At 43.9% G+C, this 24,058-nt stretch overlaps 1 protein-coding gene across 1 annotated transcript in view; it reads right to left on the bottom strand.

Moving 5' to 3' along the window:
- ptchd1 (patched domain containing 1) overlaps positions 1-24,058 on the bottom strand; it is an 86,163-nt gene that overhangs the window by 40,505 nt on the left and 21,600 nt on the right. Inside the window, exons 4-7 of the mRNA XM_036945618.2 lie at positions 20,775-20,889; positions 4,764-4,994; positions 3,280-3,512; positions 2,959-3,197 (exon numbers count right to left, since the gene is read on the bottom strand). Of these exons, the coding sequence (XP_036801513.2) occupies positions 2,959-3,197; positions 3,280-3,512; positions 4,764-4,994; positions 20,775-20,889 (818 nt within the window). The remainder of the gene's footprint in view (positions 1-2,958; positions 3,198-3,279; positions 3,513-4,763; positions 4,995-20,774; positions 20,890-24,058) is intronic.

Raw genomic sequence — 24,058 nt, 5'->3', positions numbered from 1 at the left:
GGCCCGCCCGTTCCCCAGACCTGAATCCAATTGAGCACATCTGGGGCATCATGTCTCGCTCCATCCACCAACGCCACATTGCAGCACAAACTGTCCAGGAGTTGGCGGATGCTTTAGTCCAGGTCTGGGAGGAGATCCCTCAGGAGACCATCCGCCACCTCATCAGGAGCATGCCCAGGCGTTGTAGGGAGGTCATACAGGCACATGGAGGCCACACACACTACTCATTTTGACTTGTTTTAAGGACATTACATCAAAGTTGGATCAGCCTGTAGTGTGGTTTTTCCACTTTAATTTTGAGTGTGACTCCAAATCCAGACCTCCACGGGTTGATACATTTGATTTCCATGGATCATTTTTGTGTGATTTTGTTGTCAGCACATTCAACTATGTAAAGAAAAAAAAGTATTTAATAAGAATATTTCATTCATTCAGATCTAGGATGTGTTATTTTAGTGTTCCCTTTATTTTTTTGAGCAGTGTATATATACAGTATTGTCATGACGTTGGCCTGGGGGTAGGTTTATGACAGTCATAAATATCTTTACCCCCCCTTTTCCATTTTCTACCCTACTGATGTTACATTTGCAAAACCCTTGGTTAACAGAGATTCTGGGAACATCAGAAGGTGGGGGAAATGAACTATATTCTGGTAATCCGACCAATTGAACATATGCGGTGGTACTTAATGAAGATGATGTCAGTTCGGTTGTCATCTGAGACATTCTCATCAATGATAAGATGACATAAACTCTACAGTGGAAAGTCTACACATCAGAGTTATCGGATTTACATGGAATTGTTGTTCAATTTAAATGTTTGAATATGAAATTATTTGTGATGGGATGAAATGTGATTTTAGCTTCTAAAATGTGAGATTCGGGATTTCATAAATTAGGGCTATGCTCAATCAGTGGCCCGCCCCTGTGAAGGGACATGGGCTATAAAACCTTTCAAACACGCCCTCCTCTCCCTTCCTATTTAAAGCCTGGACAACAATATAACCTCCTGTTCCGAGGATGTGAGGACGACGGGTCTGATGTCAGAATGGTTCAGATAATAACTACAGAACGAAACCAACATCAGCGTGAGCTTTGGTTGCGAATGGTATGAACTTTGAACTCTTATTCACTACAGAAGTGATACCTCCTAGCAGATGCAAATGAGGGTTAGGAAGGAACAGACAGAGTATCCCGTCTATCACACAACGACGTTACTACACCGTATTCAATTGACCACCAGAGACATTCTTCAAAGGACAAAGGACTCCATCTACCACCAATCTACCGAAGCGCAGCTCAGAGTAAATATTTATTGCATTTTCCTTTTCCAAATGGGCGGTAATTTAGAATGCATAAGATACTGTATTTACGATAGCATAGCTTCGCCTTTGTTCCTCAGTTTTCCCACTCTTTCACTCAAACCTAGCCCTTTTCTTTTGTGTAACAAGCTGTCATGTCTATTCTCCCCTGCTAGGGACGTTTTCCTTTATGACGTAATTTGTAATCAAGTTATGATTTAATTATGTGTATGTGTCATTCTGTGTGATTAGTTAGGTATTTAGTAAATAAACAATGAAACCCAATTTTGTATTGCTGATTCAACTTGTTAGCCGGGGTTTGTGCAGATAACCAAGAATTTACAACTTTCAGATGAGACTGAATTAAGATGACGATTGATATTGACTGCTATTGATGTAAAATATTACCAGGTCTTTAAGAGTTTATTCGGAAGATAACAGCTCTATAAATATTATTTTGTGGTGCCCTGACTGTCTATTTAATTACATTTACATGATTAGCTCAATCAGGTGATATTAATTACGGAGAAATTATTTTATAGAATAGCATGTCATATCACTTAATCCGGCATAGCCAAAGACACGACAGTATATATATATTTTTTTTTTTCATTTTTTTTTTTTTTTTCACCTTTACGTAACCAGGTAGGCTAGTTGAGAACAAGTTCTCATTTACAATTGCGACCTGGCCAAGATAATCAAATCAAAATCAAATCAAATCAAATCACTTGTGTTAATGCTAAATTGTAATTATTTCACCACTATGGCCTATTTGGCCTATTCATTACCTATTTATTACCTTACCTCCCTTACCTTACCTGATAGATGTGCAGATGATGATGTGCAAGTAGAGATACTGGGGTGCAAAAATAAATAACAATATGGGGATGAGGTAGTTGGGTGGACTATTTACAGATGGGCTATGTACAGGTGCAGTGATCGGTAAGAAGCTCTGACAGCTGGTGCTTAAAGTTAGTGAGGGTGAAATAAGTCTCCAGCTTCAGTGATTTTTGCAATTCATTCCAGTCATTGGCATCAGAGAACTGGAAGGAATTGGCTTTGGGGATGATCAGTGAGATATACCTGCTGGAGCACGTGCTACGGGTGGGTGCTGCTATGGTGACCAGTGAGCTGAGATAAGGCAGGACTTCATCTAGCAAAGACTTATAGATGACCTGGAGCCAGTGGGTTTGCATACAGGCTACAATGGTGCGTAGTATATGGGGCACTGGTGACAAAACGGATGGCACTGTGATAGACTACATCCAATTTGCTGAGTAGAGAGTTGGAGGCTATTTTGTAAATGACATCGCCGAAGTCATTCCAGCAGTATGAATGGTACCCCCAGGTAGATAGGTAGTTGTAACAAACCCAGTAGTATGAATGGTACCCCCAGGTAGATAGGTAGTTATAACAAACCCAGCAGTATGAATGGTACCCCCAGGTAGATAGGTAGTTATAACAAACCCAGCAGTATGAATGGTACCCCAGGTAGATAGGTAGTTATAACAAACCCAGCAGTATGAATGGTACCCCCAGGTAGGTAGGTAGTCATAACTCACCCAGCAGTATGAATGGTACCCCCAGGTAGATAGGTAGTTATAACTCACCCAGCAGTATGAATGGTACCCCCAGGTAGATAAATAGTCATAACTCACCCAGCAGTATGAATGGTACCCCCAAGTAGGTTGAGTTGTAAGTGGTTCCAGTCAGGTTAAGGATGCCAGCAGCAGTGAGACCAGAGAGGGCGATAGACAGCAGAGCCAAAAGCCCTAGCCAGGGTTTAGCTCTCACACAGTCCCTCATAGAACAACAGCCCACGGCTAACACCAAACACACACATACACTGGCCAGCAGGGGGCGCCGAGCCAGCACTGACGACGCCTGGAAGTCTGTCCTGGGGGGGGAGAGGGCTGAGTTAGAGGGGTAGAGTGAAGAGAGAGACACACACACACACACTCACAGATGCACACACACACCTTAGAGAGGATGAAGTGAAGGGGTAAAAGCTCAGTTCAGGGTGTCCCGCCCCAAACCGGCCCAGCTCGCCACAGAACGCCTGCTCCCATTGGCTAGCCACCCTGTCTGTCAGGGCGCCGCGAGCCTGCAGGTAGTAGGTCAGCTGCAGAGCCCTAGCGCTGCGGACTCCCTGGCCTCGACCAGACACACCCCCAGGACCCTGTACTGCAGGCCCCGCCCCCCACGCCTGCACCTGGAAAAGAAGAAAGGCTACATCTAAAGAAGGGAAAGGTCACCTGAGGGCGGTTGTCAGGGCCAGTAAAGGGTTGTTAGCAGAAGAAAGGTTGCAAAATTCACAGAACTTTCCCAAAAAGGGATATCCTACGAAACAGGTTTGAGGAGTTAGCGAGGTCACTGAGGAGAGAGCCAGGTACATTTCTATAGCAACAAGTCCTTCAGAACTATCCTGCTCGGGTGCAGGCTAATTCAGAGCTAACTCCATTTATCCTGAATTAAGTGTCTGAGCCACGAGTTGAGGACCAATGAAATTAGATTCCCTTCCTCTCGCAAAGATGGTGTCATCGTCCCTTTCATTCGAGGTAGACTACTTATTTAATATTTTATTAATCAAATGTTTTTTGGGGATGTAAAAAAAAGTCATTAAAATATGTATCACATGACACATTTAGTAAGGAAAACATTTGCTTTCCAAACTGTATGTTTTTCTCGCAATTATATTTTCAAATTTGTTAAAGGCAAACTAACAGACGTAACCAACCATAGACATTGATAGCAGTTCCCATTCAAGTCAGGACTGGCAGCTATTGCTAGTGTACCCATGAGTTTAACAGTTAAATTCTCAGGTTTAGAGGTTCCAAAACCCTTCTATGGATTATGTCTATGGCCTCAACGCAACAAGCTGTTCCACAGATAGGAGTGATTGGTGTGCTTATCAATGCACAAGCAACTTTTATCCCACTCCTAAGACGGCAATAACGTCAAGTAATAAATAAAAGCACTCCATAACCTGCTGAATTTGCAAGATCATTTTCTTTCATTTTGATTTCGGCACAAATTAAAATGGGGCACACATCACCCATGGATTGATGTTTTAGCATCGTCTCAAAGAAGAGCGTTCGACTAGCCATGTGTGACATTAACGCAAAGTTACAAGCCTGCTATATTCAGAGGCAGGAGCACGAACAATATCCACCGTGGTAGTACTTGGATGGAATGTGAAGTTAACTGAAGCCGGTTAGCTTTAGAAAACCCTGAGTATCTCTCTCTTACTTTGTAGGATACCCCTCAGGTTGTCCAGAAATCCTGGTTGGAGGACTTATTTCCTGCTCATTCCCTTCTGATTCCCTTCTGATTCTGGAAATCTTCCAACTTGGATTTGAGGAAAACCTGGGAACTTTGTGGAAAGTTGCCAGAATTGTGCAACTCTAGTCTCAAATCAGACACTCATCCTAACAGGTGACCAATGAAAATACACAGTACACACCCCTCCTAACTGGTGACCAATGTAGGCCATCCGCCCGTCAGCCAAACGTGTGATCGGGTAGCGCAGAGGAAGGGAAGAACGGTTAGCGAAGCGAGCTGATTGGCTGTCCTCCAGGGCTCGGATGATGTCATCGATGATGCAGGTATTCTTGTCGTCGAGAAGACAGAGGTGGGAGAAAGAGTAGTTGAACCCCAACACTGGAACCTGGAGCTGAACGACAGCACGATGGAGCTGAAGAGAGAGAAAATTCTTTATTTCTGTTTCTTTACCAATCCATTCAATCAGTAGCGATATCACTGCCTTTACACAGGAAACAAGGCTGTTATTTTAGAACATTGAAGTACCTGTATGCATATAATATACAGTGCAATCGGAGAGTATTAAGACCCCTAGACTTTTTCCACATTTTATTATGTTACAGCCTTATTCTAAAGTTGATTAAAATCGTTCATTAATCTACACACAATACCCCATAATGACATCACAACAACCCATAATGACATCACAACACCCTATAATGACATCACAATACCTCATAATGACAAAGCAAAAACAGGTTTTTAGAAACGAGTGCACCTTTATTAAAACTGAAATATCATATTTACATAAGTATTCAGACCCTTTACTTAGTACTTTGTTGAAGCACCTTTGGCAGCGATTACAGCCTTAAGTCTTATTTGGTATGACGCTACAAGCTTGGCACACCTGTATTTTGGGGATTTCTCCCATTCTTCTCTGCAGATTCTCTCAAGCTCTGTCAGGTTGGATGGGGAGCTTCGCAGCACAGCTATTTTTAGATCTCTCCAGAGATGTTGGATCAGGTTCAAGTCCGGGCACTGGCTCGGCAACTCAAGGACATTCAGAGACTTGTCCCAAAGCCGCTCCTGCATTGTCTTGGCTGTGTGCTTAGGGTCGTTGTCCAGTTGGAAGGTGAACCTTCGCCCCATTCTGAGGTCCCGAGCGTTCTGGAGTAGGTTTTCATCAAGGATCTCTGTACTTTGCTCTGTTCATCTTTCCCTTATTCCTGACTAGTCTCCCAGTCCTTGCCGCTGAAAATCATCCCCACAGCATGATGCTGCCACCACCATGCTTCACCGTAGGGAAGGTGAAAGGTTTCCTCCAGACCTGACACTTGGCGTTCAGGCCAAAGAGTTCAATCTTGGTTTCATCAGACCAGAGAATCTTGTTTCTCATGGTCAGAGTCTTTTAGGTGCGTTTGGCAAACTCCAAGCAGGCTGTCATGTGCCTTTTAATGAGGAGTGGCTACCGTCTGGCTAATTTGTGGAGTGCTGCAGAGATGGTTGTCCATCTGGAAGTTTCTCCCATCTCCACAGAGGAACTCTGGAGCTATGTCAGAGTGACCATTGGGTTCTTGGTCACCTCCCTGACCATGGCCCTTCTCCCATGATTGCTCAGTTTGGCCGGGCGGCCAGCTCTAGGAAGAGTCTTGGTGGTTCCAAACTTCTTCCATTTAAGAATGATGGAGGCCACTGTGTTCTTGGGGACCTTCAATGCTGCAGAAATGTTTTGGTACTCTTCCCCAGATCTGTGCCTCAACACAATCCTGTCTCGGAGCTCTATGGACAATTCCTTTGACCTCATGGCTTTGTTTTTGCTCTGACATGCACTGGGAACTGTGGGACCTTATATAGACAGGTGTCTGCATTTCTAAGTAATGTCCAATCAATTGAATTTATCACAGGTGGACTCCAAACCAGTTGTAGAAACATCTCAAGGATCATCAATGGAATCAGGATGCACCGGAGCTCAATTTTGAGTCTCATAGCAAAGGGTCAGAATACTTCAAAGTATTTCTGTTCATTTAAAAAAAATATATATATATATGCAAAAATGTCTTAATTGTTTTTGCTCTGTCATTATGGGGTATTGTTTGTAGATTGATGATTAAAAAAAGTTATTTAATACATATTATAACAAGGCTGTAACGTAACAAAATGTGAAAAAAGGGAACGGGTCTAAATACTTTCCGAATGCACTGTATGCACCTATACTATAATCTACCTACTACCATATGTACCTGTATGTATATAATTATGTTCCTATAATTATACTGTTTGTATATGTCCAATAATACAGTACAAACACTGTATTGGGAGAAGTATCCACAGATTAGGAAGCATTCTGTTCTTTTTCCATGGCAAGAAGACAATAGGGATCATGTGCGTGGTTACAGTTACTAGGAAACAGCAAAACCATTCACAGTGTGTGGGCGGAGTTATCACACACCTTGGAATGCTGCATCTACCAGCGCTTGTGTGTGTGTACGGTCACTATACTACCCATTAAATACCATACCTCACTCTCAACAACAGAGCTTTAAACCCTAACATTGATCAATATTGGAAATAAATGTGTTGTTACTGACTGGATATAAATCAAATCAAATTGTATTTGTCATATGCGCCAAATACAACAGATGTAGACCTTACAGTGAAATGCTTACTTACAAGCACTTTACCAACAATAGAGATTTAAGAAAATACCTAAAAAAAAGTAAGAGATAAGAAAAACAAATAATTAAAAGAGCAGCAGTAAATAACAATAGCGGGATATATACAGGGGGTACCGGTGTCGAGGTAATATGTACATGTAGGTAGAGTTAAAATGACTATGCATAGATAATAACAGAGTAGCAGCAGTGTAGAAGAGGGGGGGGAATGCAAATAGTCTGGGTAGCCATTTGATTAGCTGTTCAGGAGTCCTATGGCTTGGGGTAGAAGCTGTTTAGAAGCCTCTTGGACCAAGACTTGGCGCTCCGGTACCGCTTGCCGTGCGGTAGCAGAGAGAACAGTCTATGACTAGGGTAGCTGGAGTCTGACAATTTTTATGGCCTTCTTCTGACACCGCCTGGTATTAGAGGTCCTGGATGGCAGAAAGCTTGGCCCCGGTGATGTACTGGGCCGTACACACTACCCTCTGTAGTGCCTTGAGGTCGGAAGCCGAGCAGTTGCCATACCAGGCAGTGATGCAACCCGTCAGGATGCCCTCGATGGTGCAGCTGTAAAAACTTTTGAGGATCTGAGGACCCATGTCAAATCTTTTCAATCTCTTGATGGGGAATAGGTTTTGTCATGCCCTCTTCACGACTGTCTTGGTGTGCTTTGACCATGTTAATTTGTTGGTGATGTGGACACCAAGGCACTTTAGCCCTCAACCTGCTCCACTACACCCTCTTCGATGTGAATGGGGGCGTGCTCGGTCCTCCTTTTCCTGTAGTCCACAATCATCTCCTTTGTCTTGATCACGTTGAGGGACGGTCAGGTCTCTGACCTCCTCCCTATAGGCTGTCTCATCATTGTCGGTGATCAGGCCTACCACTGCTGTGTCATGTCTGGCTGTGCAGCCATGAGTGAACAGGGAGTAAAGGAGGGGACTGAGCACACACTCCTGAGGGGCCCCCGTGTTGAGGATCAGCATGGCGGAAGTGTTGTTACCTACTCTTACCACCTGGGGGAGGCTCATCAGGAAGTCCAGGATCCAGATGCAGAGGGAGGTGTTTAGTCCCAGGGTCCTTAGCTTAGTGATGAGCTTTGAGGGGACTATGGTGTTGAACACCGAGCTGTTGTCAATGAATAGCATTCTCACGTATGTGTTCCTTTTGTCGAGGTGGGAAAGGGCAGTGTGGAGTGCAATACAGATTTTATCATCTGTGGATCTGTTGGGGCGGTATGCAAATTGGAGTGGGTCTAGGGTTTCTGGGATAATGGTGTTGATGTGAGCCATGACCAGCCTTTCAAAGCATTTCATGGCTACAGATGTGAGTGCTACGGGTCAGTAGTCATTTAGGCAGGTTACCGTAGTGTTCTTGGGCACAGGGATTATTGTGTTCTGCTTGAACATGTTGGCATTACAGACTCAGACAGGGAGAGGTTGAAAATGCCAGTGAAGACACTTACCAGTTGGTCAGCGCATGCTCGGAGTACACGTCCTGCTAAACCATCTGGCCCTGCGGCCGAGTGAATGTTGACCTGTTTAAAGGTCTTACTCACATCGGCCGCAGAGAGCGTGATCACGTATTCCAGAACAGCTGATGTTCTCATGCATGTTAAAGTGTTACTTGCCTTGAAGCGAGCATAGAGGTTACTTAGCTCGTCTGGTAGGCTCGTGTCACTTGGCAGGCCTCGCGGCTATGCTTCCCTTTGTAGTCTGATAGTTTGCAAGCCCTGCCACATCCGAAGAGCGTCGGAACCGGTGTAGTACAATTCGATCTTAGTTCTGTATTGAGGCATTACCTCTTTGACAGTTCGTCGGAGGGCATAGCGGGATTTCTTATAAGCTTCCGGGTTAGAGTCCCGCTCCTTGAAAGCGGCAGCTCTACCCTTTAGCTTAGTGTGAATGTTGCCTGTTATCCATGGCTTCTGGTTGGGGTATGCATGTACGGTCACTGAGGGGACGACGTGCTCGATGCACTTATTGATAAAGCCAGTGACTGATGTGATCTACTCCTCAATGCCATCGGAAGAATCCCTGAACATATTCCAGTCTGTGCTATCATAACAGTCATGCTGTTTAGCATCTGCTTCATCTGACCACTTTTTTATAGACCGAGTCGCTGGTGCTTCCTGCTTACATTTTTGCTTGTAAGTAGGAATCAGGAGGATAGAATTGTGGTCAGATTTGCCAAATGGAGTGCGAGGGAGAGCTTTGTACACGTCTCTGTGTGTGGAGTAAAGGTGGTCTAGAGTTTTTTCCCCTCTGGTTGCACATTTAACATGCTGATAGAAATTAGGTAAAACTGATTTAAGTTTCCCTGCATTAAAGTCCCCGGACACTAGGAGTGCAGCCTCTGGATGGGAGGGGTCAAGTGCTGGTTAAGTTGAGCGGAGGAGGATTATTTAAGATATTGTTTGAAGGTAGGGTTTCAGATGCTTTCGGAAGATGTTCCACTGTTCTAGCTTCAGGGGGAAGCTGGTTCCACCATTGGGGTGCCAGGACAGAGAAGAGCTTGGACTGGGCAAATATTACCCTCCCCAAGAGACCTGAGGTGGTAGAATGAAGTGCTTCGGTTGGGGTGTAGGGTTTGAGCACAGTCTGAAGGTAGGAAGGGGCAGTTCCACTTGCTCTTCTGTAGGTAAGCACCATTGTCTTGTAGGGGATGCGAGCTTCGACTGGAAGCCAGTGGAGTGTGCGGATGAGTGGGGTGACATGAGAGAACTTGGGAAGGTTGTAAACCAGGAGGGCTACTGCGTTCTGGATAAGTTGCTCAGGTTTGATGGCACAAGCGGGGAGCCCTGACAGCAGCGAGTTGCAGTAGTCCTGTCGGGAGATGACAAGTGCCTGGATTACGACCTGCGCCGCTTCCTGTGTGAGGTAGGGTCGTACTTTACGGATGTTGTAGAGTATGAACCTGCAGGAGTGGGTCACTGCTTTGATGTTTACAGAGAATGACAGGGTGTTGTCCAGGGTTACGCCAAGGTTCTTTGCACTCTGGGAGAGCGACACGAGTTGTCAACTGTGATGGAGAGGAAGAGCAGTTCCGTCTTGTTGAGCTTGAGGTGGTGGGCCGACATCTAAGTTGAGATATCTGCCAGGCACGCAGAGACGCGTGTTGCCACCTGGGTTTCAGAGGGGGGGGGAGGAGAAAAGTAGCTCAGTGTCATCCACATAGCAATGATAGGAGACCATGTGAGGATATGACAGAGCCGGATGACTTGGTGTATAAAGAGAAGAGGAGGGAACACCATTAGTCCTCTCCACATCACCTGGTCAGAGCAGCCTGCCAGGTAGGATGCATTCCAAGACTGTGCAGAGCCTGAGACGCCCAGCCCTGACGGTGTCGAAGACAGGGGATAGATCTAGGAGGATGAGAGCAGAGGAGAAAGAGTCCGCTTTGGCAGTGTGGAGAGCCTCCATGACAGAGATGCGTCTCGGTTGAGTGACCCGTTTTGAAGCCTGACTAGTTAGGGTCAAGAATATTGTTCTGAGAGAGATAACAAGAGAGTTGATCACCAATAGCACACGCAAGTGTTTTGGAAAGAAAAGAAAGAAGGGATACAGGTCTATAGTTTTGGACGTCAGATGAGTCGAGTGTTGGTTTCTTGAGGAGGGGAGCAACTTGGGCCATTTTGAAGTCAAAGGACGCAGCCAGTGGTCAGGGATGAATTGATGAGTGAAGTGAGGAATTGGAGAAGGTCTCCAGAGATGGTCGGGAGAAGGGAGAAGGGGATGGGGATGGGGTCGAGCAGGCAAGTTGTCGGGTGGCCAGACCCCAGTCGCAGAATGTGATCTGGAGAGAGGGGGGAGAAAGAGGTCAAGGCGTAGGGTAATGCTATGTGAGGGAGACCAGTGGACTCAATAGGCAGAGTGAATGAGTAGCGGATGTCAACTTTTTTTCCAAGTGGTTGACAAAGTTTTCCAGAGAGGGAGGAAGGAGGGGGTGGAGGATTAAGGAGAGAGGAGAATGTTTCCTAGGGTAGTAGTTTCTGAGGGTTAGAGGCAGAAGTTTGAGATTTAGAGTGGTAGAAAGTGGCTTTAGCAGCCTATACAAAGGAAGAGAAGGTAGAGAGGAGGGAATGAAACAATGATAGGTCCTCCGGAAGTTTTGTTTTCCTCCACTGTTCTCGCAATGAGTCCCTCAGCCACGGCGCAAGAGGAGAGGTTACAGCCGGCCGGGAGGAAACTGGACAGTGCGAGTCATAGGATGCGGAAAGGGAGGAGAGTTGAAGAGGCAGAATCAGGAGATAGGAGGGAGAAACAGATGGGAGAGATGATAGGATAGAGGAGAAAAGAGTAGTGGGGGAGAGAGAGCGAAGACTGCAACATCGCATGACCAACATCAGGGTAGGGGCTGAGTATTTGGAGAAAAGGGAGACAGAAAAGGAAATAAAGTAGTGATCAGAGACCTGGAGGGCGGTTGCAGTGAGATTAGTAGGAGAACAGCCTCTTGTAGAGATGAGGTCAAGCCTATTGCCTGCCTTGTATTTGTATATATTATGGATCCCCATTAGCTGCTGCCAAAGCAGCAACTACTCTTCCTTAGGTCCAGCAAAATTAAGGCAGTTTATACAATTTTAAATACATTACAATACATTCACAGATTTCACAACACACTGTGTGCCCTCAGGCCCCAACTCCACCACTACCACATATATACATTACTAAATCCATGTGTATGTATAGTGCGTATGTTGTGTGTGTGTGTGTGTGTGTGTGTGTGTGTGTGTGTGTCAGTGCCAATGTTTGTGTTGCTTCACAGTCCCCGCTGTTCCATAAGGTGTTTTTTTGTATCTGTTTTTTAAATAAAACATTTTTGCTTTCGTCAGTTAGTTGATGTGGATGTAGTCATGGTTCTATGTAGTACTGTGCACCTCCCATAGTCTGTTCTGTACATGAGGACTGTAAAGAGACCTCTTCTGGAATGTCTTGAGGGGTATGCATGGGTGTCTGAGCTGTATGCCAGTAGTTTAGACAGACAGCTCAGTGCATTCAACATGTCAATACCTCTCATAAATAAAAGTAGTGATGAAGTCAATCTCTCCTCCACTTTCAGCCAGGAGAGATTGACATGCATATTATTAATGTTAGCTCTCTGTGTACATCCAAGGGCCAGCCGTGATGCCTTGTTCTGAGCCAATTGCAATTTTCCTAAGTCTAACCCTAAGATGTAGTTGAGGTTTAGTGTTTAGTGAGTGTTTTGTTCCAAATAAAATGCTTTTAGTTTCAGAAATATTTAGGCCTTATACTTATTCCTTGCCACCCACTCTGAAACTAACCTCAGCTCTTTGTTGAGTGTTACAGTCCTTTCAGTCGCTGTAGTCGCTGACGTATATAGTGTTGAGTCATCTGCATACATAGAAACCCTGGCTTTACTCAAAGTCAGTGGCATGTCGTTAGTAAAAATTGAAAAAAGCAAGGGGCCTAAACAGCTACCCTGGGGAATTCCTGATTCTAACTGGATTATATTTGATAGGCTTCCATAAAAGAACACCCTCTGTTCTGTTAGACAAGTAACTCTTTATCCACATTACAGCAGTGGGTGTAAAGCCATAACACACGTTTTCCAGCAGTAGACTACGATCAATAAAGTTCAAAAGCTTCACTGAAGTCAGCTCTCACAATCATTTTATCATGAATTTCTCTCAGCCAATCATCAGTCATTTGTGTAAGTGCTGTGCTTGTTCAGTGTGCTGTCCTTGCTGTGCTTGTGAGTTGGAGGGGATTGGGAAAGGGTGAGGTCAAAAGGGGCAAGGAGGGGAAAGAGAGAGTTAATCTAAGGCAGATGTCAGGAGTTTGAAGTCGCAAGTACAAAAAGCGGTGCGCCATTGTCAGGAAATGAGCTTATCAAGGTCATTGAGGAACTCTCCAAGGGCACCTGGTGGGAGATAGATGACAATAATGTTAAGCTTGAGTGGGCAAGTGACAGTGACACGATGGAATTGAAATGAGGAGATGGACAGGTAAGAGAGCGAGAAAAGAGAACATCTCCACTTTGGAGAAATGAGTAGACCGGTGCCACCACCGTGACAACCAGATGCTCTTAGAATATGAGAGAAAACATAGTCAGATGAAGAAAGAGCAGCTGGAGTAGCAGTGTTTATGGGCTGATCCATGTCTCCGTCAGGGCAAAAAAGTAAAGGGACTGAAGGGCAGCATAGGCTGAGATGAACTTGCCGTTCTTGAACGCAGATCGGCATTTCCAAATGCTGCCTGAGACCCATAATTCCACGTGCTGTGCGCGCAAGGTACACTAAACTAGAAGGGTTGCAGCCAAGGAGTGGGGAGCGTCTGTAAAGCCTACAGGGAGAGGTGCAAAGAGGTATAGAAAACACACACATAGTTGACAAAGCTACAAAAGAGCAAAATTAGATAATCTGTAAATAACTAGGTAAGATTCTCAAGTGAGAGCCTTTATTTTGTTCTTTCCTCAAAAAACTTTTTGTTTTTTGCTCAAGTGAGAGCCTTTCAGAACAATCTGTTTCACCAGCGGTCTAAGTTTTGCGACAAAACCACCACTGACACGAATGGTTCTTACAGCTACCGCTGAGAAACCCGGGGAGACTGAAGAACTAACACAAATTCCTAATTGCCTAGCAGAGGTGGAGAGCACACCTCCCTGTCCTAATTACTGATTGCCTAGGAGAGGTGAAACCACTACCACTCCAATACAGCCTCTGATTACCAACACAACAACAGTAACACATTGCTCTGCTCCTTGATCCTGATTACCAACACAACAACAGTAACAAATTGCCCTGCCCCTTGATTCTGATTACCAACACAACAACAGTAACACATTGCCCTGCCCCTTGATCCTGATTACCAACACAACAACAGTAACAAATTGCCCCGCCCCTTGATCCTGATTACCAACACAACAATAATAACAAATTGCCCTGCTCTTTAATCCTGGTTGATGTGTCAACAACTAACTGCAAATGATGATCAGTCAGCAGTTCACACTAAGTATGCTACTTGGGAAACAGGAAACACTTAAAGTAGTTGGACCTAGCTAGAAAAAGACAGTACTAGACCACAACAGATTAAGACAAAATGAATAATACATATCAGTCCTGGAGATATTAGAAGTATTCTAGAATGAAGCTCACTACATGACCAAAAGTATGTAGCAACATAGTCGTCGAACATCTCATTCCAAAGTCATGGGCATTAATATGGAGTTGGTCCCCCCTTTGCTGCGATAATAGCCTCCACTCTTCTGGGAAGGGTTTCCCCTTTTGGGGTGGCAGGTAGCCTAGTGGTTAGAGTGTTGGACTAGTAACTGAAAGGTTGCAAGATTGAATCCCCAAGCTGACAAGGAACATTGCTGTGGGGATTTGCATCCATTCATCCACAAGAGCATTTGTGAGGTCGGGCACAGATGTTTGGCGATTAGGCCTGGCTCGAAAAGGTGTTAAAAGAGATTGAGGTAAGGGCTCTGTACAGGCCAGTCAAGTTCTTCCACACCGATCTCGACAGACCATTTCTGTATGGTCCTTGCTTTGTGCATTGAGCCATTGTCATGCTGAAACAGGAAAGGGCCTTCCCCAATTTGTTGCCACAAAGTTGGAAACACAGAATCAACTAAAATGTCATTGTTTGCTGTAGTGTTAAGATTTCCCTTCACCTGAATTAAGGGTCCCGAGCCATGAAAAACAGCCCCAGACCATTATTCCTCCCCCACCAAACTTTACATTTGGCACTATGCATTCGGGCAAGTAGCTTTATCCTGGCATCCGCCAAACATAGATTGGTCCATCAGACTGCCAGATGATGAAGTGTGATTCATCACTCCAGCCAACGCTTGGCATTGCGCATGGTGATCTTCGGCTTGTTGTGGATTTTTTTAGAAATGGAGTAATAACAACTCTACTTGTACGTGTTCTGTTCTTTATCTCCCTTATGACCCTTTCAGAAAAAATCACAATCTCAAGAATTTGTACAGTGACTTCGGGAAATTCAATTTTTTTTAGGTTACAGCCTTGTTTTTCCTCATCAATCTACACACAATACCCCATAATGACAAATCAAAATATCACATTTACAGAAGTATTCAGACCCTTTACTCAGTACTTTGTTGAAGCTACTTTGGCAGCGATTACAGCCTCAAGTCTTATTGGGTATGATGCTACAAGCTTGGCATACCTGTATTTGGGGAGTTTCTCCCATTCTTCTCTGCAGATCCTTTGAAGCTCTGTCAGGTTGGATGGGCAGGGTCGCTCCATAGCTATTTTAAGGTCTCTCCAGAGATGTTCGACCGGGTCAAGGACATTCAGAGACTTGTCCGAAGCCACTCCTCCGTTGTCTTGGCTGTGTGCTTAGGATCGTTGTCCTGTTGGAAGGTAAACCATCACCCCAGTCTAAGGTCCTGAGCGCTCTGGAGTAGGTTTTCATTAAGGATCTCTCTGTACTTTGCTCAGATCATCTTTGCCTCAATTTTGACTATTCTCCCAGTCCCTGCCACTGAAAAACATCACCACAGCATGATGCTGCCACCACCATGCTTCACTGTAGGGATGGTGACAGGTTTCCTCCAGACGTGACGCTTGGCATTCAGGCCAAAGAGTTCGATCTTGGTTTCATCAGACCACAGAATCTTGTTTCTCATGGTCTGAGAGTCTTTTAGGTGCCTTTTGGCAAACTCCAAGCAGGCTGTAATGTGCCTTTTACTGAGGAATGGCTTCCGTCTGGCCACTCTACCATTAAAGCCTAATTGGTGGAGTGCTGCAGAGATGGTTGTCCTTCTGGAAGGTTCTCCCATCTCCACAGAGGAACACTAGAACTCTGTCAGAGTGACCATCCGGTTCTTGGTCACCTACCTAACCAATGCCCTTCTCCCCCGACTCAGTTTGGCTGGGCGGCCAGCTCTAGGAAGAGTCTTGGCGGTTCCAAACTTCTTCCATTAAAGAATGATGGAGACCACAGTGTTCTTGGGGATCTTCAATGCTGCAATGCTGCAAATGTTTTGGTACTCTTCCCCAGATCTTTGCCTCGACACAATCCTGTCTCGGAGCTCTACAGACAATTCCTTTGACCTCATGGCTTGGTTTTTGCTCTGACATTCACTGTCAACTGTGGGACCTTATATAGTCAGATGTGTGCCTTTCCAAATCATGTCCAATCAATTGAATGTACCACAGGTGGACTCCAATCAAGTTGTAGAAACATCTCAAGGATGATCAATGGAAACAGGATGCACCTGAGCTCAATTTCGAGTCACCTAGCAAAGGGTCTGAATACTATACTTATTATTTTTTAATATTTTTAATAGATTTTCAAAAATGTCTAAACCTATTTTTGCTTTGTCATTATGAGGTCTTGTGTGTAGATTGCTGACCATTTTTATTTGTTTAATCCATTTTAGAATAAAGCTGTAACATAACAAAATGTGGAAAAAGTCAAGGTGTATGAAATCTTTCCTAAGGCACTGCATATAGATATATAGATATCTGATCACTGCCTCATTGCCTGCATCCGTAATGGGTCAGCGGTCAAACGACCTCCTCTCATCACTGTAAAACGCTCGATGAAACACTTCAGCGAGCAGGCCTTTCTAATCGACCTGGCCGGGGTATCCTGGAAGGATATTGACCTCATCCCGTCAGTAGAGGATGCCTGGATATTTTTTAAAAATGCCTTCCTAACCATCTTAAATAAACATGCCCCATTCAAGAAATTTAGAACCAGGAACAGATATAGCCCTTGGTTCTCCCCAGACCTGACTGCCCTTAATCAACACAAAAATGTCCTATGGCGTTCTGCATTAGCATCGAACAGCCCCCGTGATATGCAGCTGTTCAGGGAAGCTAGAAACCATTATACACAGGCAGTTAGAAAAGCCAAGGCTAGCTTTTTCAAGCAGAAATTTGCTTCTTGCAACCCTAACTCAAAAAAGTTCTGGGACACTGTAAAGTCCATGGAGAATAAGAACACCTCCTCCCAGCTGCCCACTGCACTGAAGATAGGAAACACTGTCACCACTGATAAATCCACCATAATTGAAAATTTCAATAAGCATTTTTCTACTGCTGGCCATGCTTTCCACCTGGCTACTCCTACCCCTGTCAACAGCACTGCACCCCCAACAGCAACTCGCCCAAGCCTTCCCCATTTCTCCTTCTCCCAAATCCATTCAGCTGATGTTCTGAAAGAGCTGCAAAATCTGGACCCCTACAAATCAGCCGGGCTAGACAATCTGGACCCTTTCTTTCTAAAATTATCTGCCGAAATTGTTGCCACCCCTATTACTAGCCTGTTCAACCTCTCTTTCGTGTCGTCTGAGATTCCCAAAGATTGGAAAGCAGCTGCGGTCATCCCCCTCTTCAAAGGGGGGGACACTCTTGACCCAAACTGCTACAGACCTATATCTATCCTACCATGCCTTTCTAAGGTCTTCGAAAGCCAAGTCAACAAACAGATTACCGACCATTTTGAATCTCACCATACCTTCTCTGCTATGCAATCTGGTTTCAGAGCTGGTCATGGGTGCACCTCAGCCACGCTCAAGGTCCTAAACGATATCTTAACCGCCATCGATAAGAAACATTACTGTGCAGCCGTATTCATTGATCTGGCCAAGGCTTTCGACTCTGTCAATCACCACATCCTCATCGGCAGACTCAACAGCCTTGGTTTCTCAAATGATTGCCTCGCCTGGTTCACCAACTACTTGTCTGATAGAGTTCAGTGTGTCAAATCTGAGGGTCTGTTGTCCGGACCTCTGGCAGTCTCTATGGGGGTGCCACAGGGTTCAATTCTTGGACCGACTCTCTTCTCTGTATACATCAATGAGGTCGCTCTTGCTGCTGGTGAGTCTCTGATCCACCTCTACGCAGACGACACCATTCTGTATACTTCCGGCCCTTCTTTGGACACTGTGTTAACAACCCTCCAGGCAAGCTTCAATGCCATACAACTCTCCTTCCGTGGCCTCCAATTGCTCTTAAATACAAGTAAAACTAAATGCATGCTCTTCAACCGATCACTACCTGCACCTACCCGCCTGTCCAACATCACTACTCTGGACGGCTCTGACTTAGAATACGTGGACAACTACAAATACTTAGGTGTCTGGTTAGACTGTAAACTCTCCTTCCAGACCCATATCAAACATCTCCAATCCAAAGTTAAATCTAGAATTGGCTTCCTATTTCGCAACAAAGCATCCTTCACTCATGCTGCCAAACATACCCTTGTAAAACTGACCATCCTACCAATCCTCGACTTTGGCGATGTAATTTACAAAATAGCCTCCAATACCCTACTCAACAAATTGGATGCAGTCTATCACAGTGCAATCCGTTTTGTCACCAAAGCCCCATATACTACCCACCATTGCGACCTGTACGCTCTCGTTGGCTGGCCCTCGCTTCATACTCGTCGCCAAACCCACTGGCTCCATGTCATCTACAAGACCCTGCTAGGTAAAGTCCCCCCTTATCTCAGCTCGCTGGTCACCATAGCATCTCCCACCTGTAGCACACGCTCCAGCAGGTATATCTCTCTGGTCACCCCGAAAACCAATTCTTTCTTTGGCCGTCTCTCTTTCCAGTTCTCTGCTGCCAATGACTGGAACGAACTACAAAAATCTCTGAAACTGGAAACACTTATCTCCCTCACTAGCTTTAAGCACCAACTGTCAGAGCAGCTCACAGATTACTGCACCTGTACATAGCCCACCTATAATTTAGCCCTATCAACTACCTCTTTCCCAACTGTATTTAATTTATTTATTTATTTTGCTCCTTTGCACCCCATTATTTTTATTTCTACTTTGCACATTCTTCCATTGCAAAACTACCATTCCAGTGTTTTACTTGCTATATTGTATTTACTTTGCCACCAAGGCCTTTTTTTGCCTTTACCTCCCTTCTCACCTCATTTGCTCACATTGTATATAGACTTGTTTATACTTTATTATTGACTGTATGTTTGTTTTACTCCATGTGTAACTCTGTGTTGTTGTATCTGTCGAACTGCTTTGCTTTATCTTGGCCAGGTCGCAATTGTAAATGAGAACTTGTTCTCAACTTGCCTACCTGGTTAAATAAAGGTAAAATAAATAAAAAAATAAATATACCTCCAGGTTTGGCTGACTGACTGGTTCAGACTATATACACCTCCTGGCTTGACTGACTGACTGGTTCAGACTATATACACCTGCTGGCTTGGCTGACTGACTGGTTCAGACTATATATACCTCCAGGCTTGGCTGACTGACTGGTTCAGACTATATATACCGCCTGGCTTGGCTGACTGACTGGTTCAGACTATATATACCGCATGGCTTGGCTGACTGACTGGTTCAGACTATATACACCTCCTGGCTTGGTGACTGACTGGTTCAGACTATACCTCCTGGCTTGGCTGACTGACTGGTTCAGACTATATATACCGCCTGGCTTGGCTGACTGACTGGTTCAGACTATATATACCTCCTGGCTTGGCTGACTGACTGGTTCATACTATATATACCTCCTTGCTTGGCTGACTGACTGGTTCAGACTATATATACCTCCTGGCTTGGCTGACTGACTGGTTCAGACTATATACACCTCCTGGTTTGGCTGACTGACTGGTTCAGACTATAAATACCTCCTGGCTTGGCTGACTGACTGGTTCAGACTATATACACCTGCTGGCTTGGCTGACTGACTGGTTCAGACTATAAATACCTCCTGGTTTGGCTGACTGACTGGTTCAGACTATATATACCTCCTGGTTTGGCTGACTGACTGGTTCAGACTATATTATCTCCTGGCTTGGCTGACTGACTGGTTCAGACTATATATATCTCCTGGCTTGGCTGACTGACTGGTTCAGACTGTATATACCTCCTTGCTTGGCTGACTGACTGGTTCAGACTATATATACCTCCTTGCTTGGCTGACTGACTGGTTCAGACTATATACACCTCCTGGTTTGGCTGACTGACTGGTTCAGACTATAAATACCTCCTGGATTGGCTGACTGACTGGTTCAGACTATATATACCTCCTGGTTTGGCTGACTGACTGGTTCCGACTATATATGCCTCCTGGCTTATATATACCTACTATTCTACGGTATCTCATTCACTTAATAATGTTTACTTATCTGGCATTACTCATCTCATATGTACTGTAACCTACACCTATTCTACTGTGTCTTAGTCCGTTCCGCTCTGACATCGTTTGTCCATATGTATATAGTCTTAATTCATTCCTACTTAGATGTGTGTGTATTGGGTATATGTTGTGTAATTGGTTAGATATTACTTTTTTGTTATTACTGCACAGTTGGAGATAGAAGCACAAGCACTTCGCTACACCTGCAATAACGTCTGCTAATCATGTGTATGTGACCAATAAAATTTGATTTGGCATGGCTGACTGAGTGAGTGACTGGTTCAGATTATATATACACTGCCTGGCCTGGCTGACTGACTGCTGCTCATCTGGCTGGCCCTGTGCTGTGTGGTTTTTACACTGAGAGAGGAGTGTGTTAAGCAAACATAAAATAGGCCGCTATATCATTCTCTGACCAACACACGCACACACGCACACACAGCGTTACCTTGAGTACTAGGTCTGTGTGTAGAGGGTCCAGGATGCTGCCTCTCCTAGAGGTGACTATAACACGACCGTAACGACCTGGAGTCTGCAGGTCAGAGTACAGGGTGTGTTTAGATCTGTTGGCAACAAACACACAAACACACCTTTCAGTCCACCATTACTAAAATATATGATCTGTTGGCAACAAACACACAAACACACCTTTCAGTCCACCATTACTAAAATATATGATCTGTTGGCAACAAACACACCTTTCAGTCCACCATTACTAAAATAAATGATCTGTTGACAACAAACACACAAACACACCTTTCAGTCCACCATTACTAAAATATATGATCTGTTGACAACAAACACACAAACACACCTTTCAGTCCAGCATTACTAAAATATATGATCTGTTGGCAACAAACACACCTTTCAGTCCACCATTACTAAAATATATGATCTGTTGGCTACAAACACACCTTTCAGTCCACCATTACTAAAATATATGATCTGTTGACAACAAACACACCTTTCAGTCCACCATTACTAAAATATATGATCTGTTGACAACAAACACACAAACACACCTTTCAGTCCACCATTACTAAAATATATGATCTGTTGTGTCACGACTTCCGCCGAAGTTGGCTCCCCTGCCTGTCCGGGCGGTGCTCGGCGGTCGTCGTCACCGTCCTACTAGCCACTACCGATCCCTTTTTCGTTTGTCTGTTGGTTTTGTGTTATTAGTTTCACCTGTGTGTATTTTAGTTTAATTAGCGTCCTTATATATAGTAGGTTGTCCAGCCTTGTTTTGTGCGGGATTGTTTTTGTTACCTCTGTCTAATGGTGGTTATCGTATGTGTATTCTCCGGACTATTTGGTACTGTGTTTGGGCTGGTCAATTGTATGCACCCTGTATGTTGGCGTGACCGTTTTGTGCGCCGGAGAATAAATTGACGATCTACTGAACCCTGCTCTCTGCGCCTGATTCCACCCACCACTCCTAGTATCCCGTGACATGTTGACAACAAACACACAAACACACCTTTCAGTCCAGCATTACTAAAATATATGATCTGTTGGCAACAAACACACAAACACACCTTTCAGTCCAGCATTACTAAAATATATGATCTGTTGGCAACAAACACACAAACACACCTTTCAGTCCAGCATTACTAAAATATATGATCTGTTGGCAACAAACACACCTTTCAGTCCACCATTACTAAAATATATGATCTGTTGGCAACAAACACACAAACACACCTTTCAGTCCAGCATTACTAAAATATATGATCTGTTGGCAACAAACACACAAACACACCTTTCAGTCCAGCATTACTAAAATATATGATCTGTTGGCAACAAACACACCTTTCAGTCCACCATTACTAAAATATATGATCTGTTGGCAACAAACACACAAACACACCTTTCAGTCCAGCATTACTAAAATATATGATCTGTTGGCAACAAACACACCTTTCAGTCCACCATTACTAAAATATATGATCTGTTGGCAACAAACACACCTTTCAGTCCACCATTACTAAAATATATGATCTGTTGGCAACAAACACACCTTTCAGTCCACTATTACTAAAATATATGATCTGTTGGCAACAAACACACAAACACACCTTTCAGTCCAGCATTACTAAAATATATGATCTGTTGGCAACAAACACACACACACACCTTTCAGTCCACCATTACTAAAATATATATTACAGTGCATTTGGAAAGTATTCAGACCCCTTGACTTTTTCCACATTTTATTATGTATTATTCTAAAATGGATTAAATATGTTTTAACCCTCAACAATCTACACACAATACCCCATAATGACATCACAACAACCCATAATGACATCACAACACCCCATAATGACAAAGAAAAAACAGGATTTATAAATTTTTGTAAATGTACATTTTTGGGGGGTGGGGGGAAATATGACATTTACCTAATTGTTCAGAGCCTTTACTCAGTACTTTGTTGAAGCACCTTTGGCAGCGATTACAGCCTATAGTCTTCTTGGGTAGGATGCTACAAGCTTGGCAAGGGGTCTGAATACTTTCCAAATGCACTGTATATTAGAATAAGGATTGTTTCCTCCCACATGGTATTGTCCACTTTCTATTCTGCTGTGTTTTGGATTTGTGTTTATGTTCCCAGTTTTTGTGTTCGGAATGGTTCAATAAAGTTTTATTCGTACAGCACATTTCAGACATGGAATGCATTGCTATGTGCTTCACTGGGGAAAAAAAACAAATTAAAAAAACATTGGAGAAAAAAAAACTTTCATATTTATTACTACACAATAAACACAACAGGATAAAAAACAAAAGAACAATAAGAACTGAGTGACTAAAAATAACCTAAGGAAAAGCAAAGCTACAAATATTTAAAATATCTCTTTTTAAAATGTCACAGTTTTGGCCCCCTCAGGTTCTATGACTATTCCAGAGGCTGGGGGCATAGTAACTAAAGGCTGCCTCTCCATGCCTCTTGGTCCTGGGCTTTGGGATAGTTAAAAGGCCAGTACCAGAGGACCTGAGGGACTTACTGGGTACATAACTTAAAAGCATGACTGATATGTATTGGGCTGCACAGTCGTGGATTGATTTAAAAACCAATAAAATAATCTTAAAATTAATTCTAAAACTCACAGGCAGCCAGTGCAGAGACCATTAAACCGGTGTAACGTGCTCTCTGTCTGGTCTTGGTCAGTACCCTGCAGTATTCTGTATGTTTTGCAATTGACCAATGGCTTTCTTGGGTAGACCAGACAGGACAGCATTACAGTAGTCAAGCTTGCTTGTAATAAAAGCATGGCTGAGTCTCTGTATCAGCCTGAGAGAGAAACAGTCACACCTTGGCAATGTTCCTCGGGTGGTAAAAAGCTATTTTGGTCATTTTCCTAATGTGTGATTCGAAATTGAGTTCAGAATATAAATTGACACCTAGGCTTTTTACCTAGTTTTTAATCTTTATTGCCCATTAAAATGTGTGGCCAGATTTCTCTCTGTGCTTTGACTCCAACAATAAGTACCTTGGTTTTGTCTTGATATAGCTGAAGGAAGTTGTGAGCCATCCAAGTGTTTAAATTACTAATACAACCTAATCATTTATCCATGGAGCTAAATCCTCTGATGACATAGAAATGCTGTGTATCGTCTGCGTAGCAGTGAAAATCAATGCTGTGCTTCCTGATAACACTGCCAAGGGGTAACATATATAAACTGAACACTACTGGACACAAAATCGAACCTTGTGGAAAGCCACATGATATC

Source organism: Oncorhynchus mykiss, chromosome 15 (assembly GCF_057628025.1).
Source record: "Oncorhynchus mykiss isolate SJ-2025 chromosome 15, ASM5762802v1, whole genome shotgun sequence".
NCBI classification, from domain to species: domain Eukaryota; kingdom Metazoa; phylum Chordata; class Actinopteri; order Salmoniformes; family Salmonidae; genus Oncorhynchus; species Oncorhynchus mykiss.
Note: the sequence above shows the minus strand (reverse complement) of the source record. Positions and strands in the feature narration are given on the sequence as shown.